At 47.8% G+C, this 18,409-nt stretch overlaps 1 protein-coding gene across 1 annotated transcript in view; it reads right to left on the bottom strand.

Annotated features, from left to right (window-relative positions):
- Afap1 (actin filament associated protein 1) overlaps positions 1 to 18,409 on the bottom strand; it is a 116,408-nt gene that overhangs the window by 68,432 nt on the left and 29,567 nt on the right. The window contains exons 2-3 of the mRNA XM_041636568.1: positions 4,860 to 4,991; positions 4,415 to 4,509 (exon numbers count right to left, since the gene is read on the bottom strand). Of these exons, the coding sequence (XP_041492502.1) occupies positions 4,415 to 4,509; positions 4,860 to 4,989 (225 nt within the window). The 5' untranslated portion in view covers positions 4,990 to 4,991. The remainder of the gene's footprint in view (positions 1 to 4,414; positions 4,510 to 4,859; positions 4,992 to 18,409) is intronic.

Raw genomic sequence — 18,409 nt, 5'->3', positions numbered from 1 at the left:
CTTCAAGGAGCTGGCTCTATTACGCTTATGTCTGCTTTGGTTTACTGTAGTTTCCCTGATGTGAGGCACTGGAATACATTCCAACTTTGCTGCACATTACATGTGTGCTCACTTGGCTTGAGAAGTCCCCACCCTCACATGGCAAGCTCAGGAGAACACCCAAGAACTCCCAGGAGCACTTGCACTGGCTGCTGAAGCATATCCATCCGGCAGAAGTCTGCAGTTCGCACGGCCTGCCCACAGTGGGCTGCAGACATGTTTACTTGGAGGCAATTTGAGAACAAACGGACATTCCCTTGGCTTCTGAGAGCAGCATCTATGTTACAATGCTGACCCTTGGCTGGCATTAGGAAGCAAGTAATAAATAAAGGAAAGGAAGAAGCTGGGTGTGGTGGCACATACTTTTGATCCCAGCACTGGGGATGCAGAGACAGGCACAATTCTGCGAGTTTTTTTTTTTTCTTTTTTTTCCCTCAAGATAGGGTTTCTCTGTAGCTTTGGAGCCTATCCTGGAACTAGCTCATGTAGACCAGGCTGGCCTCAAACTCACAGAGATCCTCGTGCCTCTGCCTCCTGAGTGTTGGGATTAAAGGTGTGCGATACCAATGCCTGGCTTCAGATTTCTGTGAGTTTGAGTTCTAGGATAGCCAGGGCTACATAGTGAGAGCCTGTTTGAAAAGGAAGGGAGGGAGGATGGAGAGGGAGAGAGGAAAGAAAGAAGAAAACATAAGCTATATGCCATCTTCAAATGCTTTAATTTTAATTTACTTGAAAAACAGCAAGAGATAGTAACTGCAGAAAGCTGGCATATTAGGATGTCCCAAAGGACCAGAATTCTTATTTAAGTAGTCTTAAGTAGTAATGAACTTTGCTTCTGTTGTTGTGGTAAAATATCCTACTAGAGAACAACATGGAGAAGAATGGGTTTTCATTTGGCTTCAATTCCAGGTTCCAGTCCATCACTGGGAAAGTTGAAGTCACCTGGATGCTGCTTCTTTATGAGCATTACAACCATACATAGATCCTTCATCAAATTATCTCTCGATTGGCCCCTGCTTCTCTCTGAAACAGCCAGAGCCTCCACTGCCCACCTAACTCTTCACCACCTGCCAACCTCCCACAAGAAAGGCCCCATCAGCTCTGAGCATCCAATGGCTTTCCAGCGGAAGATTCCAGTGTTCCAGATTATTCCCTCAAAACAACATGCTCATTTTATCACAGCAACAGGTATTGATAGCAACAGGCAGAAAGCAGTATCCAACGTTACACGCCACAACAGGCAGAAGGCGATATCCAACATTACACACCACAAAAAGGCAAAAACCAGGGCACTATAGCAGTTTATGACATGGGAAAGGATTCTAACTGGTATAACTCACACACTATGCTGGGATTTATGTTCTTTTTTCCCCCTCAATGATCAGGAAACATAAGCCAGAGAAACCCTTTCCCCACTACAACAGAAAGCAAACGAGGACAGACATCATGTTTCTCCTGATAAACTCACAGCTCCTGCCCATCAGCCTGCCAAGCACCGTGGCCGCCTCTGAACATTGCCCACCCAAGCCCCAGCATCTACCCACTTACACGTACTACACAGTTCTGGGTACATCTGGCTCACTCTTGGGTCTGTGCCCTCATCTGGGATCCCCTCTGCCCCATACGGTCTCCTTCCCATTGCATCCTTACCTCACAAGAGGCAAACTCTCCACAAAGTCAGTCTGTCAAGATTAGTGAGCTTGCCGAAAGCTAGCCCAAGGCAAACTGAACTGAGTTTACTGACAGACAAACTCAATTTTCACTAAACACCCTAAGAAAGGCATGTTGGAGTGTGTCTGTGAGCCCAGCATTGGGAAGCAGAGGCAGAAGGATTACAAATTCCAGTCCAGCCTGTTATAGACAGTGAATCCCAAGTCTTCCTGGGCTACAGACAGGGACCTATCTTTCAAAACCCCTCATAAAAATGTCCTAGAGTGTCTTAGCCAAGCCCTGAACTGTCATGGGTTGACACAGACATCATCCAGTTCTGCAAATGACCAGACTGATGGCCACACGATGCTAAACACTCATGGCCAGCAGACTCTTCTCTAAAGTATGTACCAAACTGTCATTGGGTGAACTGGATTGGAGGGGAAGTCCACAGAAACGCCATGGCTCAAAGTACTGACCCATCAGTGAGAACACTTCTTCTGAAACTGGCACCCAAAGGACTCCGTCCCTCCAGGAAGCCCATGGGACATGCAGTCCAGGTCAGAGCTGGACACTGCACAGGAGGAGTCATGCAGCCCCTACAGCCTCCGCCATTCTCCTGCCTGCGTCTAGGTGCACACTTTCCCCCCACAATCCTAAAATGCTCCCCAAGACACAACGTGTGACGATGGAAAGGAAGGCACGGTACGTGGGCCTGCCACAGAGTGAGTGCCACAGGCTCAAGACAAGTCTAAAGCAGAACATTTAAGCCAGAAAACAGTGGACCACTGATTTCCATCCAGCTTATATTTTGGAGAAACAAATTACCAGTAAAAAATACTAATGTTGTTGAATGAATTACTTTTGGAATATGAGTTCATGTAGCTAAAAATAGTAAATGACATAATAATAATAATAATAATAATAACAACAACAACAACAACAACAGAAAGTTTCTACAACAGGAAAGGAAAAGAAAGCAATAATTAAAAATAAGTTTATGGACCAGCAAGACGGCTCCACAGGTGAAGACAATACCCTCAAGCCTGATGACCTGAATTAGATCCCACATCCTGGATGGAGGAAAATGTCTCCTGCAAGTTGCCCTCTGACCTCCATATCCGCCCCCATGGCACACGGACGTGCTGGAGCCTATTAAGGGAACAGGTCCAAGCCTGGCAGGCTCCTCCCACCTGTGGCCCTTGGCCCATAACAGTTTCTGCTTTTCCTGCTTATCAAGTGACCTGAATAAGTCACATATCCTCAAAAACCTCCAAAAAATTGGTAGTCACAGCCCTCACATGTCATAGAGCAGTGGCTCTCAACCTTCCTCATGCTGTGACCCTTTAAGATACTTTCTCATGTTGGGGTGACCCCCAAGCATAAAATTATTTTTCTACTTCATAACTGTAATTTTGATACTGTTAATGAACCATAATGCAAATTGTCTGTGTTTTCCAATGGTTTTAGGCGACCCCTGTGAAAGGGGCATCCCTTTGGGGGTTGAACAACCCACAGGTTGAGAACCACTGCTCTAAAGTGCTTTAAGAGTTTTAAGAAGCCTCACCAAGAGGGATTACATGAAATAACAGTTATCCCTTCATCTTTGGTTACCACATTCTTCCACCTTAGTTGTCTATAGCCAATCAAAAGCATTGTGTACAAAGTTCTGTAAATAACCACTAAGTTTTAAATCCCTTTTACTAGCGTACATGGTTATAATTACTGTTTATTAGTAGTATTCGTTATTGCCGTTAACATCTCACTCTGCCTAACCATAAGTTAAGCTTTTCAAATGTCTGTATAAACAGAAGTAAAGCCAGAGAAAGGAACAGCACTGTGCAAGGGGCATCATGGGTCATAGCATGAGGAACAAACATGGCCGTGGAGACAGACAAGACATGATCCTGCATCTTCTGGTTCAGACCCTGCCAGAAAAAAAAATAGATGACCTAGCCAGGCAGTAGTGGTGCACACCTTTAATTCCAGCACTCAGGCGGCAGAGGCAGGCGAATCTCTGTGAGTTTGAGGCCAGCCTGTTCTACAGGGTTCCAGGACAGTCAGAAAAGCACAAAGAAACCCTGTCTTAACCTCTACGCACCCCATAAAAACGTATGATAATCCCACACCTGACACAGCAAATGTAGAAAGAAGCAACCAAGTGACCACTTTGCCATCATTTGCTTGAAAGTCAAATTCCCCTGATTCAGCAAGCTGCAGAATATAAAGATACAGAAAGAGCTGAAGGGAGATGGCAATGGCATATGAGGACATCCCCAGTTTGGAAAAAATATATAGCAAAAAAGAGAGTCTAAACCCATTTGAAATACATAAACTCAACTGAGTGTACATTTTTGGAATGTGCACATTTTTTTCTTGGGGGAAAAAGCAAGATTTCACCCTGGAGTACAGCAATGAATGTCAGAGGTCACACAGAAAGAGGGTGGAGTCCTTGGGCTCTCCAGGCATGGTTCTGCCTGCTGCGTCTTCTGATTCCCCTTCATCTGTCTTAACAGATCTCTAAGAACCTGTGCTTCCAGGGTTCTACAAAGAAACAAGAGCTCCTTCTCTAATCAGCAGCTACAGGACCCTGGGAACATACTCCGAAGAGCACCTCAGGCACAGAAAAGCCTTTCACCTTCCGGCTTCCATCACAGGCCTGACAGGTACATGAGCAACCCAGGCCTCGGGGGCAATGTGGATGGTGGGTAAGATGTCAACTCACCAGCCATGGCTGAGGGATCTCAGGCAGAGGCATCTGGGGAGGTGCTGGAAGGCTGTTGGTCTCTGCCTTCTGAGCATGGTCCTTCACTTCAAAGCCTGTAGGGATTAACAAAACCACAGATGCGGGTGAGGAGGAGGACACCAACAGTAGCCTTTCCTGAGCCCTCTAGAGAACGGTGCAAACATTTATTCTCTCTGGTCCTTTACAGTAATCCTACAAGGGGGCATCATAGTTCTCCATGTAACCGTGAAGGGTCTGCCTGTGACCAGGCCAGACAGAGAGGAAGGGGAGGGAGAGGTGGTGCAGAAGAATTTATGAAGTGGGTAGTGTCAGAGGATAAACGAAGGAAGAGAACAAATGAATACCCTTTAGAAACACGGAGGAATTAACAAGGGTTCGGAAGCCTAGGACTGGACCAAGGACACCGGCAGCCTGCAAGACTCACCCTTAGATGATGACTGTATTCGCAGAAGGATGTTGGTGAGCACGGCCTTTTTCTCTCTGACAGTTGACGTGAGGTACTCATGGTCCAGGAGTTCCAGAAAGAGACGAAGTTCAACTATTAATTCTTCCATTGCTGGAAAGAAAGGAGAGAGGAGGAAGGGCTCCTTAGGCTGAGGGTTTGCAGGTGTCATCCAGAGTGTGCGCTTCTCCCCATTGTCTCTCCTTCAGTCTGATCACCAGATGAAGCATTCTAGCACGAGAAGTGAGCTTGCTCAGCCAGGCCCACTGCAAACTCACGATCCTCTCACACAGTCCACTCATGGCTCCTTCACCCTCACTTCGAGGCAGCAAAGCTCAACTGGAGAAGAGCCAGAGCCAAAGTCAACAAATGGAGCAGCCCCAGAGTAGACATTATTCCATGTCAGTGCCTGATGCTGAATTTCAGTGCACAGAAAGAGACCAGAGTTCAAAACGTCAGTTTTCAAGTAGCCATCAGCACACAGGTTTCAACATGCAGCCCCAACTTGCTCTGCTGAGCTGCTTCCATCACCAGGACGACAGGGATGCTATACACACTACAGCAAGGATACTAGGTGTCAGGGCAGCAAAAGTTCAAGTTCGGGTGGTGAACCCCCCCCCCCCCCCAATGCCAAGTCCTTCCAGCTAAAATGCTGGCAGACATTGACATTTTGCACAAGACTGGAATGCAGGGTTGTATCAGCAACTTCTAACTGATTATGTGAGCTCTAGGGCATTCCAAAACCCTTTGCAGGGTTGGCAGGCCCACAGGAGTTTCACAACTGTAAGACCCTATCTTCCTGCTGCTACAATGACGGGGCAAATAAACATAAGGGTGAAACTGCATGCATACACATGTCAAGCACTGACACGCAGCCTCAAGAACTGGCACAAAGCTTCAAGTGCTAGCACCTAAGCTCAAGTACTGGAACCTAGCCGCAAGCACTGGCACTAAGCTTCAAATGCTGGCACCTAGCCTCAAGCACCGGGCATCTAGCCTCATTAATGGCATGGTGTTCTTCACAGCTGGTGAAGGGCACTCTTAAAATATCCTTGACACTACTCAGGTAGTAAAAACCATTGCTTGTATCAAGTCTCAACCCTTGAGACTGGCCCGTTCCCCTGCTGTGGCTCAGGAAGCCCTTCTGGAGATGGCAGCATGCTGGTCTGGAGAAGAAACGACAGAGCCTGGAGCCACCTGTGTTACCTGACTTGAACAAATAACGGGCCAGCTACAACTATTCATTCACACTTTCTTTTCGTCTCAGCCACTAGCTGAAGCCTCCTGGGTGCTAGGCAGGCACTGAGCCACCCCCAGGTCTACCCAGCCAGCACTTCGCAGACGCCTCTCACAAACAAGCTAACTGCACTCATCACTTCTGAGGAATCAGTTGATAGTTGGTTTTTTCTTTTTTTTCAATGACCTTTTTGAGGTTCCATTAGGAATTTGGAGTCTGTGTCAGCCACCGTGAATGTGACAACCCCCAAGACTTTTTCTAATAAGGTTGGAGTGACTCTGAGAAACAGAGCATGTAGGTACCGCACAATGTCACCTGCACAGCTCGGGTACTGTACAACTAGTGTGGGCGACAGACAACCTGAAATGTAGTGACCTCACAACATCTCCTGTGGTCTAGAGCCAGATAGCATCAGAAACTCCAGTCACCAAGCTTACGGTGCAAAGAGAGCCGTCACCATTTTCTGTCAAGGTCACTGAACGCCCTCCCCCCCCCCCTTCCTGGCTATCTAGTCAGTCGAGGTTACTTCCATCATTAAGATGTCTTCCCCTCAGTCTGAATATAGATGAGAATCCAGCTGTCTTCCACTGAGCCGAATGTCAAGCACACCAGCAAACAGAGTGAACAATGTCTCTTTCTGCTTGCCTTGTTCTAGTAAATGAAGATATTTTTCCTAAACCTATCTGCTATGTGTTAATATGTGTTGTTGACTAGTGTTTAATGAATTAACAAGTATCTTTAAACTGCTAGCTATGGACCAGTGACCTAGCACAGTGGGCAAAGCCTCATCACCTGCTGAGACCCAGCTTATTCTTTGCTTACCTCTAGAATCCTAAAGCACAGTCCATACAGAAAGCACTGCAGGGACGGCATAGGGCAGCCACTGACAGCTCTTAGGGAAAAGGCAAGCTGTGCCTACTCAAGTCACTGTAAGGACCCTTGGCATCTTGTTCAGCTCTCAGTAAGTACTGGATATGTCTGGGTTGTCTATAAGACACCAGGGCAGAGGGGGCACAGTACTTTACAGGGACAACAGTCAGGTCTCACAGCAAAGGGAGACTGGGCTGGAAGAGTCGGGGGGCACAGTTGAAGCAAGGCCCCACTCTGACCTGGAGAAGCTGTCTGTGCACAGCAGTGAGAAGCTTGGACAATTGAGAGGTAACTCCTGGGCAAACACCGAGAATGCCTTTCTTAGAACACAGATGCTAAACACTTGCACACCTGACCACATGGCCTGCCTGGCTCACTAGGAAAGGCAACGGTTCTAGGGGGTCAGTGGGATGAGAGTGCCCATGCTTGTTGGGGCCACCTGTTGCAGTCCTGAGACAGCACAGCCTCACCATCTAGAGGTAGGAGGAGAGTCCTGGCCAAAGCCACTCAGATCCAAATAGGAGCCCAACCAAGGGTTACAGCAGGCACACTGGGAGGGGCCCTTCCAATCTTCCTTTCCTACCTTGACACTGAATTCTGCTCTCTGAATAAGAGACATTAACTCTTTCGAGATAGCATTCAAAGAACCCTGTCACCACAACACGGAAGGTATGCCACCACAGTAACGTCCCTCAAGACCAACCCTCCCACTAAGCTTTGCTCAGCACTGTACAAATCGTTCTCCAAGACAGCGTCTGTTGGTAAGATGTTCAGCTTGCCAGTCCTAGCTCGCTTTCTATTGTGAGCAACACCATGACCAAAAGCATGGAGAGGAAAGGGTTTATTTTATCTTATGCCTTTCAGTCCATCACCAAGGGAAACCAAGGCAAGAACTGAAGAGAAACCATGGAGGAACACTGCTTACAGGCTCGCTCTCTCTCTCTCTCTCTCTCTCTCTCTCTTTCTCTCTCTCTCTCTAGCTTACTCAGCTACTTTTCTTATACAGCCCAGGTTCACTTGCCAAGGAATGGAAACCCCCACCTTGCATAAATAGCCCTACCTAGGAATGGCACCTCCCATGGTGGACTGGGCCCTCCCACCTCAAGTAGCAAATAAGGAAATGCATCATAGACTCAGTCAAGGGCCAATCTGATCTGAGCAATTAATTCTTCAGTTGAGAGTGTTTCGAGGACTGAAAGCCTTGCTCAAGGCTGCAGTCCACTCTTCCTGCTGGACCCTGGCCCGAGGACTGCACACACACTAACTAGTGGTCTCCTAAGACCTGAGCATTTTTCAAGCTCTTTCCTCAAGGGTCCCTCGTGATCTTATCATCTCCAAAACAGGTGGCAGAGATAAGATTAAAAGCAGCCTGTGACTGGCCTGTGGCACAGGCTGAGGAGGCTCTGCAGAGTGAGACACTTTGTCAGACAATCCAGTCCTGAAACCCAGCGCCCTATGCTAGATGAAATGGCAGTCACTGAACACAGACGGGGGCCAGGGATTTAAGAACTGCCAAACTCCCCACAAAAATTCCCCCCAAAATACCCTCATTCCAGTCTACTTGACACTGTACCAAGGGGCTCATAGTCTGTCTCTTCCCCAAGGCAGGGGGAGATGTGAGCCAGGAGCCTCAGGGAGCCTCTCTTTGCAGGAATGTCTAGCATGATGGCTGACTGGTACCTGCTCTGTGTGCTAGGTCAATTCCCTAGTGAATTTCTCATCTCCTTGACAGGCAGGGTCCCTGAGATGTGTCTTAAAGAGAAAATTGCCGAGGGAAAAATATGCTATCCCTTAATAGCAACTGTGGCTTCTGTGAAATCTTTAGAACTGAAGAGAAGCGTGGCAGGAGGCCAACTGGGACACAGCCCTTCCCTTGGGCAGTTCACACCTGGCAGGGCCTCTTCTGCTGAAGCGCATTCTCAGCGTGTGCTGAAGGGACCCAGCTCTCCAGTGGCAGGGAAGGGAAGCAGCCACCACCCGAGTGTGGCCAAGCATATTTTCCCTTATAGGGTTATAGTTCAGACTCCTCCAACAGCTTCTTCCAAACATTTCCCCAGGCCTCAGCATAATCTAAGGAGGCTGCTTACAGGTTGGCCTTGAGCTCCAAGTAGTAGCGGCCGAGCTTTAAGTTTCCCTTGGCTGGAAGACAGCATCTGATGATCTTTAATAATTGAGATGACAGCCATCTGAATGCCTGAGTGATTGTGGACGAGAGTCACTAAACCTCTTTCCTTTCCGTTCGCTAATCTGTAATGTCGGAATCTCAAGAGTCAGCTGCCCAGCCATGCTGGCTGGGAAGATCCCAGAGGCTGCTGGGAAGATCCTCAGTCCAGATACTGTTGGGAATGGAACCTGAAGCTCTCCTTAGCTCGTGTGTGAACAGAACCATGACAATGTGCTCAGCTTCGGGTAGATGCTGCAATAATTTTGGCCCTATCATCCATGTTGGAAGAAAGTCTATTTGTAGGAGCATGGTTATGGCTCTGGGCATTGTCCTTGGCGGGTGAGCAAGTTAGATCCAGGTCAGACAAAGTTCCCAAGGACTGGTGTGAAAATCCCCAGGACCCAGCCTTTCCAGGAAGTATTATAATTCTTAAGAGAAGTCCTAAGAGACAATACCCTTACACTGGTTTGTAGAAAACTAAGACAGCCAGGATCTGAATGTGATTTCTGCTCACTATAGTGCAAGTCAGCTCACAGTAGCACAGGGGAGGACTGTCTGATTCATATGGAGAGGCACACGGAGCTCACAGGTCACTCAGGGGAGTGCAGACACGACATGGGAAGCATGGTATCCCCACCCCGCTTACATCTGTCCAGTTTAATCCACTCAGTTTAATTAACTAGTTCTCAAACACTATGCTCACAAGGTTGTATTCAAAATTGAAAGACCAACCAGATGCAGTCCTGGGTATCCACGCTCCCACAGTCCAGAGCCAAGCACAGCACAGGGAACCATAGCACCAGGAACAGGAGTGGCAGAGGGTTTAGAAAAAGTGGTTTTGATTTCTCTCCATTTTGAAAAGATAATTTCCAGAATGAGGACTGAGGCTGTGCAGTGCTGGTGAAAGGTTAGAATGTGAATAGGCACAGCCAGATGAGGGGCGAGGTAACTACTGAGAGCGACCTAAGGACAGAACGGAGTGCTATGCTGCTTTTCATTTCCGTTTTCATGCATGTGCATGCTTGCATGTATGTGGGCACACATGTCTGGGCACATGTACATGTATGGTTTATGGAGGTTGATGTTCATTCTTATCCTTGATCTCTCTTCCAACTTATTCATGGAGGCAGGATCTGTTAATCAGAACAGGATCTTACTCATCTTATCTCTCTAGCTATATACTCTGAGCACCCGTTCTCTGTCTTCCCAGGCTAGAACGCAAGATGGCTGCCACACACATCCAGACTTTACGTGGGTTCTGGGGATCCAAACTCAGGTTCTCATGTTTGTGGGGCAAGAGCTTTAACCACTGAGCCATCTCCACAGCATGGGAAGGGCATATTTATGCTCTATTCGTTATAAGAAAATGTGACCATTACAGAACTAGAAACTCACTGCAAAGATGTCTGGGTACCAAGGGCAAGGTGGACAGTATACAATCCCATACACTCAAGTGAAGAAACAAGCAAACATCACACACACACACACTCACACACACACACACACACACACACACAGAAAGAGAGAGAGAGAGAGAGAGAGAGAGAGAGAGTCAGAATTGTGACTACTATAATAAAGCAAGTGGGCCAGAATGTCTTGTGTCATCATCTTTGGCTAACACTGTTATAGTTGGATTTATTGTTATACTATTTGTTCCCATGCAATTAAAAACAGTTATTAATTTCAGGAAAACTTTGATTTAATGGGAAAACTTTGAATTTCCAAAAACAAAGTTATGACCATAAGAATTAAGTTGTTCACTATAAAGTGTTTATACTATGGGTCACCTAAGTGCACCAAGAACTTCAAATCAAATCACTCAGATCAGTCAAGATCTCTGGTAGACTCTCTCCCACAGCCTAAGTAAGCTCAGGTCCCATCTAATCTCGCATGGTCACTCAGTGGGTCCTGAGCCCCCGTCTTTCCAGTATCAGCAAAGAAGGAACATAAAAGACCAGGCAGTGGACTGAGACAAGATGGGGAGGGCATCAGTTACAACCTCATGGGCAGATTCCCTAAGAGATGAGCCAAAAAACGGGCATTGTGAACCACAGCACGCAGGGAATACGGATCTCCTCTAGTGAACCCTGTCAGTCATAGCAAAGCCCCCACAACCTCTCCCATCTGCACATCACTTTAGCAAAGACTAAAGAGGGAAACGTAAAACACCTAGGAGAAAACATTTAGAATTTTACAGTAGCCTCAGATTTCCAAGAACACCAAAAGTATCAAAATATATTTAAAAAACAAAATTTTTGAAAAAAACATTTTTTTTCAAATGAGAGACCACATAGAAGAGACGTGCCTGACAAAGTGTTTCCGCCACTACACTGAACACCAAGCACGTACAAAGGCAAACAGTCCAGCAATGAGCAGGCCAAGGAGTGAGACATTTTTCCATTAAAGCTGCAAAAGGCCTCTGAGTGTGTAGGAAGGTGCTGCAGTCCCTCATCGCAAATGCACAAACCAAATCACCGTGTATTCCTACAGTTACCAGCCAACTAAAGTTTAAATGACAGAAACACATTCCCCCAGTGGGGACAGGGAATCTTTCTTACTCCACTCCTAACCCTCAGAGGACAGTGTGACAGCATCCTAAAGTTAAAGATGCCCCCACTTGTGCCCAGGAACCCATGCCCAGGGACTTACACAAGACACATTACTGTACACATTCACACAACAATGTTGGCAACTTTATCCAAAACAGCCAAAAACCAAGTCCAACCTAAAGGACCATTAACAAGGCCCAAGGCCTCGTTAAACTACATTCAGTCCAGAATTACCCTCAGCAATAAAAAAAAAATAAAGTACACACATAAAACCCAGGTAAATAAACCAGGCGGTGGTGATGCACTTGGGAGGCAGAGACAGGTGGATCTCTGTGAGCTTGAGACCAGCTTGGTCTGTGAAATGAGTTTAAGGACAGACAAGGTTAAAGAGAAACCCTGATTCAAAAAAACCACAAAATACATAATACATCTACATACATACATACATATGTACATACATAAAACCCAGTTAAATCTCTCAAAAGAGCTACATGAAGGGAACACCCACCCATAAAATGAAATCCCAGTAAACACAATCCCAGACTCAGCCACAGCACCTGGCCACAGAGCCAGTCAGGGCTTCCCCAGACCTAGGTGTAGGAGGTTGGCCAGGTGACTCCAGGGCTGATGATGAGTTCTGAACTCAGACTGAGGTTCTGTGAGCAGCAGAGATCTGGAGAAACCCAACAGGCCAAGGTAACCAGGTAAAACAGGAAACACTGTCCTATCTGGTAATATGAGATCTGCATAAATATAATTTTAAGAAAGGGCTACTGGCTGGCAGCAATAAATGGATTAGGAACAGGGATGGGGAGCTTAGTTGGCTACCCACAGGAGGAAGGTAGGCTCTGCTGCAGGTACCAGAGGGAGAAAACACACACTCAAACACAAAGGAAAGCATGGAGCCAAAAAAAGAGGAGTGAGTGGACTTTCTCATCTTGTGGGTGAGGAAAACGAGATTTAAGAGAGGCAAAGAGCTCGCACAGATTGAAAGAACAGAAACCATCAGGTCATACCAGTTCTGTCTTCATCCAAAGATTCCAAGACCCTGATGAAATGTAGCTGGCCTCGTAGGGGAAGAGGCAGGAATGCACAAAGCATTGGCCCACGGGGCACAACATTTGGAGAGAGGCATGACTGCCTAGCCTGGGCATGGTGCATGGTACAGAGGTCAGGTGTTAGGGAATGACATCCTTTGTGGTTCTCTAGAATCCCATTGACAAGCTTCCTTCACAGTAACGAGGCTTCTAAGTCACAGGGACAACCAGGAGGTGTGTCCTATGCACACCGCTATGGTTGTAACTAAGCAGACACGATCGCCTAGGGATGAAAGCCATGTGTAAAGGCACAAGGCCCAACACAATACATAAAGATTACTCACACTCAATATCCCTGCAAGGACAGGGCACACGGGCACAATCGACCTGGCACCACCTCTAAACAGAGGAACAATCACACTGAAAGCCACGCAGGAGAAAGAAACAAACAACCATGCACCCTGCAAGCCTGTGCCACAGCCACTGAACTAAGCCCATACTACAGCTGGCACCACCTGACCACGGGGACAGCAGGCTCTACGCAGGAGGGACACTGGCTGGCAACTTCCACAGACCTTCTGCTGCTTCCAAGGGAGACATCCAGATCCATGAGGACCTCCAGACAGCTAACCAGTTCTAGCCTGATCATGTGACTCTTCACTGCTTTATTAAATAAAAAGCCTACCCTAATTGAGTTCTTAAAGCTACAACTTTGGGGACTGGCGAGATGGCTCAGCGAGTATAGGCATCTGTCACCAGGCTTAACGACCTAAGTTCCATCCCCGGGACCCAAATGTGGAGGTCGGAAACTAACTGCTGTGAGTTGTCCCGTTCTCCTCACACATATGCAGCACACACACCCCTCCCGCTCGCATGCACAGAAAATAAACGAATAAAAATACAGTTCACAAAAACTACAACAGAGGACGCGAGGGATACAGTGGAAGCAGAGTCTTCCAGAACCCTGAGACAGCATCCTGCTAAGCAAGCCTCTGTCACCTCAAACTCCCTCTACTATTTCCTGCTACATTTCCTGCACCCACCCCAGTCAGCCTTCCAGTTCAGAAGGCGAGAGAGGGCCACACAGTACTCTCTAGATGACAGAAGGAGAGAAGGCACAATCACAGCCCAGGAAGGCCTCCACATCGTCTCACAGACACCTTCCACAACCCAGGAAAACAAACGCATCAAGGGGTCACAAGGTCTGCCAGTAACGCCACAGGAGGTGACAGGACACAGGCTTTCTCTAATATATCTGACGAGGACACGCCTCTTTGCACTTCTTTGCCCTGATTTTGAGGGATGTTTAAGGGTGCAAGGATCAGCGATGGATAGAGGACGACTCACACTCCCTGTCTTTGCAGGAAGAGGGGAGATGAGCCTAAAGGCCCTGGCAACCCCTTCTATCTATCAATGACACCCGATCGTGTTGGGAAAACACCAGCTGCCTCCTGAGCTCTGTGCGGGCTCAATCACACTTCCACAGTAGGAAAGCCAAGGCAAAGGCATGGGCGGCACAACCCCTAAGAAGGGCAGACCTGCGGCAGAAGATAAGGGACCTTCCGAGTGCCACCTCCCCCTCCGTTCCACACCCACCCAGTCAGCGGAATATTCCACCAATCTCAGAACTGCTGGGTTTTCTGCAAACCAGGAAAAGAGCCTATACCACATCAAAGTTCCCTGCATCTGTTCTGGGTTCACGGAAATAAACTCCGAAAGGGAAGGCCTGAAACCCAAGACAAAGCACATTATCCTAACACCGTGGAAGCACTCGGAAGGGGGCACAGAAGCAAAGAGAAACGCGGCCCCACGAGGCACTGGGAAGCGTGGCCAGTGATACCGAAGTCCACCCTCATATCCCTCAGGAGCTTTCTCACTGGCCCCTGCAGCTCAGCTGTCCACAGAGACTGCAGCTGAGCTCCTGCATCCTTCCGGCCCTTTCATTGGTCATCAGAAGGTGCTGAGCCCAGGGGCTGTGTCATCAGCTCTCTTCTGAGAACCAGAAGGAAGAGCCTGGGGCTCCTGACAGCAGGCGTGAGACAGCCTTAAAGCTCCAAGGAGGATGGGCCATGGCTCTCCTGGGAGTGGAGGCTGAAAGCTGGCATCTGTCTCTCCTCCTGGATCCCAGGCAGATGGCTTTCCCCCCTGAGTGTGGGAACAGGAGGCAGGGCGGTGGGCACCTCGCTCTGGGTAACATATGCCAGGGTGTTAATGGAAGCAAATTGGAGGCGAGGCTTGTCTCATGGCTGTGCTTCAGGGACTGGAGCTACTGCATTCGCAGGATGGGTGAAAGCCAGGTTCCTCTGGGATGTGAAACTCCGGGCCCTGGAAGTCCTGCTTACAGCTCTTTGGACGTAGCCTCGAGTGTGCTCTGTAAAGCTGGGGTGGCCAGAGGCTTGACTGCGGACATTATTTTGTTAAATGTCCTATGTGTAGAGCTTGGCGCTGTCTTTCGACACAAACCAGGCCTTCAGAAAATCCTGGCAACTGCCACTTTCATTCCCGGTATAATCTTCTACGCAAAAGGAAGTTTATCAAGAGTTCCTCTCCACCCACAAAGAGCAGGTGGAAAGATTAAAGAGAGATAACATGCAGCCTGCCCTCTCCACAGTCACCAGCCAGTGCTCACTGGACCATTGCTCTGGCTGCCCCTCAGAACTCACATTAGTCCCCTGTGTGCTTTACAAGGAAGCTATTCCTCCAAACATGGCTCCTTTCTAACAGGAAGGAATTGTGATGCAAAGACAGCACCACTTCAAAAGACAGGAAACTTCATAAAGTAGCCAGGCTCAACAGTGTTAGGAACATCAGTAACATATATACTATACTAATACAGATGCAACACACACACGTGTACGCGCACACACACACACCATATGCACGTGCGTTCAATACCATCTACACAATGCTGCTTCCCAGGTGTTTGCCTCAGTTTAGACCCCTGCCCTGGATTCCAGCTATTTGCAAGAACCTTCTGTGAAGGACTCAGGCATAACCACTGTGGAATGCGGTGGCAATGACTAATCACAGGTGTGAGACACCCTGGGCAGCCTGGGGCGGTGATAAAGCATTACAGAAATAGGGCCTCCAAGGGATTAGGAACTATAGGAAAAGCAGAACTTTCAAGCAAGATGCTGCCTGGTTACTCAGAGCAGGAAGTCAGTCGGTGACTGAGGCTTACCTTCACTGAGGCAAAGCAGAGCTCGGGCAGCCCAGGCCATTATCCACCCACCATCCCAACCAAAACCAGACAAGTCTCCCTAGGCACCCCTTCCAAATGCAGTCCTCCTGGCCCTTCACCATTGCCCTAAACTGGCCCACCATCTGTCTATCCCCCTCCCCACCCACATCTCTCTCTCCTCCCTCCCTCCCTCCCTCCCTCCCTCCTTTCCCCTTCTCTCAGGTCGCTCTTGCAAATGTCCTCTTTTCCTCTCACCTCTGCACTCTGGCTTCACACTCAAATACCTAAGAAAATACACACACAGAGAAAGGGCCATGTTTGGGGACCCTGGGTGAAGGGCAAACAGAAAAACCTTTGTACTCCTTTTGAGACCTTTCCAAATGTCTGAATTATGTCAAAATAAACAAAGAGGGGGAAACCCACCACCCCTCTTCATGAACCATCCTCTTCTCTCCTGGCCAGGGACTCTTCCCATTAAGACCATCCATTTTTTTCCCCATGAAACACTAAGAAGTCTTCATCTCCCACTACAGTTTGGGTAAGGTTCAAGGGTGGTCCCGGGGGCTCATGTATTAGGAACTCTGCCCTCTGCATGGCTGAGCAAATGGACCTTTATGAAGTGGAGCACAGAGAAGGTTATTTCTGGCTCCTCCATGATCTTTCTTTGGCTTCCAGTCTCATCCAAGTTATCCTACATGTTCCCTGATGCCGTTTGCTGGGAATTCAAGGCCACCTGATCACCAGCTTTCCGCCACAATACTGTGAGCGGAGGAAACTCCATAAAGGATCCAGGCGTGACAGTGTCAGCAATATGAGGAGACACCACACACACATTTTAGGGATATATCCCCCACAGTTTGTCCCTTGCATAGTCTCAATTTCACAGTAATAAAATACACAGAAATGGAGACATTCTAGGGAACATTTAGAGTACTTTGATGCTGGGATAGAGGGTGGAGCATGCTGAGAAAATGTGAACCTTCCCCTGGACCCAAAGTCTCATGAGCAAGGTCACACTACAACAGGCTCACAGGTACCACCTGATAACTAGTGTCTGAGAGGGGATGGCATTTCACCAGTCACTCATGCATCACAGAAAATGCACTACAGCAAACCAGAATTTTCCTGTTTGAAAAGGACGGGAACAAAAATCATCTTTTTTCCAAGAAAGACAGACATTGAAAAGGCCTTTATTCTACAGCACAAGACCTCATTTTTATCAATGGACTGCAAACTAATGAGCCTCTGCCTCTTCTGAAACCCCAGATAAGTGTGTGGTGGCTTCTGCTCATCCATCTGGACCCCCACAGGATCTAAGAACAGACAGCAGAAGCTGGACTAAGGAGTAGGTAACTGGGCCTAGCAAACTTAGTACTAGGAGGGGGTGGTGGGTGAGTGAGAGACTTGAAACAAGATGGAAAATAGGTTTCAACCAGCACAAAATACTAGCCGATTGTGGGCATCTGAGAGACTGGGATCTCAAGGGAAAACAAAGGGAGTCTATCTAGGGGAGCCAAGCTCAAGAACTCATCGTTAACTCTGTGATTAATAACCAATATGGCAGTGGTGGTGCACATCTTTAATCCCTGCACTTGAGAGGCAGAGCCAGGCAGATCTCTGTGAGCTTGAGGCCAGCCTGGTCTTCAGAGAGAGTTCTGGAACAGTCAGAGCTATATAGAAAAATCTTGCCTCAAAGATAGATAGATAGATAGATAGGCAGACAGATGATCGATGGATAGATAGATAGATAGATAGATAGGCAGACAGATGATCGATGGATAGATAGATAGATAGGCAAAGGCTACGCGGAGAAGCCCTGTCTCAAAAAACCAAATCAATCAATCAATCAATCAATCACTACTGTGGCAAAAAGCCTCAGATGTGTTTCGCTCTCAATGACTGTAATGATCTTCACACTCACATGCCTCCCTTCAGACCAGGCAACAGTGATGACCCAGAAATCTATTTGGCTGGGAACTTAGCCATCTCTAACAAAGTAACACTGAATAAGTCTTGCAGGAATAACATTCTCAGTGACTCCAATTATTACTAAGCCATAAAAACCTGCAATTAGAGAGAAGCATGAGACAACAGCCACATACCCAGAATGCACCCATCCTGCTCCCCATGACAACTGTTTATTGGCAAATGGTCTTTCCTGTCCAAAATGTTCATTCTTTTTCAGAGCCTGAAACTGAATGTTGAAATGACCAAGGCTAGCAAATAAAGATGGAACGTGCAGATTCCAGGAGCAGGCTGGAGAGGGGTGGTGAGGACTGCGTATGGAGGTGGTCTCCACGGGAAGAAGACAGCTGTCACCAACTGCCACTGGCCCCTTTCCTTGACCCTACCCATGCCAGCCTAAAAAGCGCCAAGTGTGCATACCCCCCAAACAAATGGCTTCTGAAACAAGACCTTCAACCAACAGGGACCAGAGCCCAACTCCTAAGAGCCACTGAAAACCTGGGAAAGCCAGGAGCTGCGGTTTCCATCC

This window comes from Microtus oregoni, unplaced genomic scaffold (genome assembly GCF_018167655.1).
Source record: "Microtus oregoni isolate MIOR12 unplaced genomic scaffold, Mior012 000049F_ref0000343, whole genome shotgun sequence".
NCBI classification, from domain to species: Eukaryota; Metazoa; Chordata; class Mammalia; order Rodentia; family Cricetidae; genus Microtus; species Microtus oregoni.
Note: the sequence above shows the minus strand (reverse complement) of the source record. Positions and strands in the feature narration are given on the sequence as shown.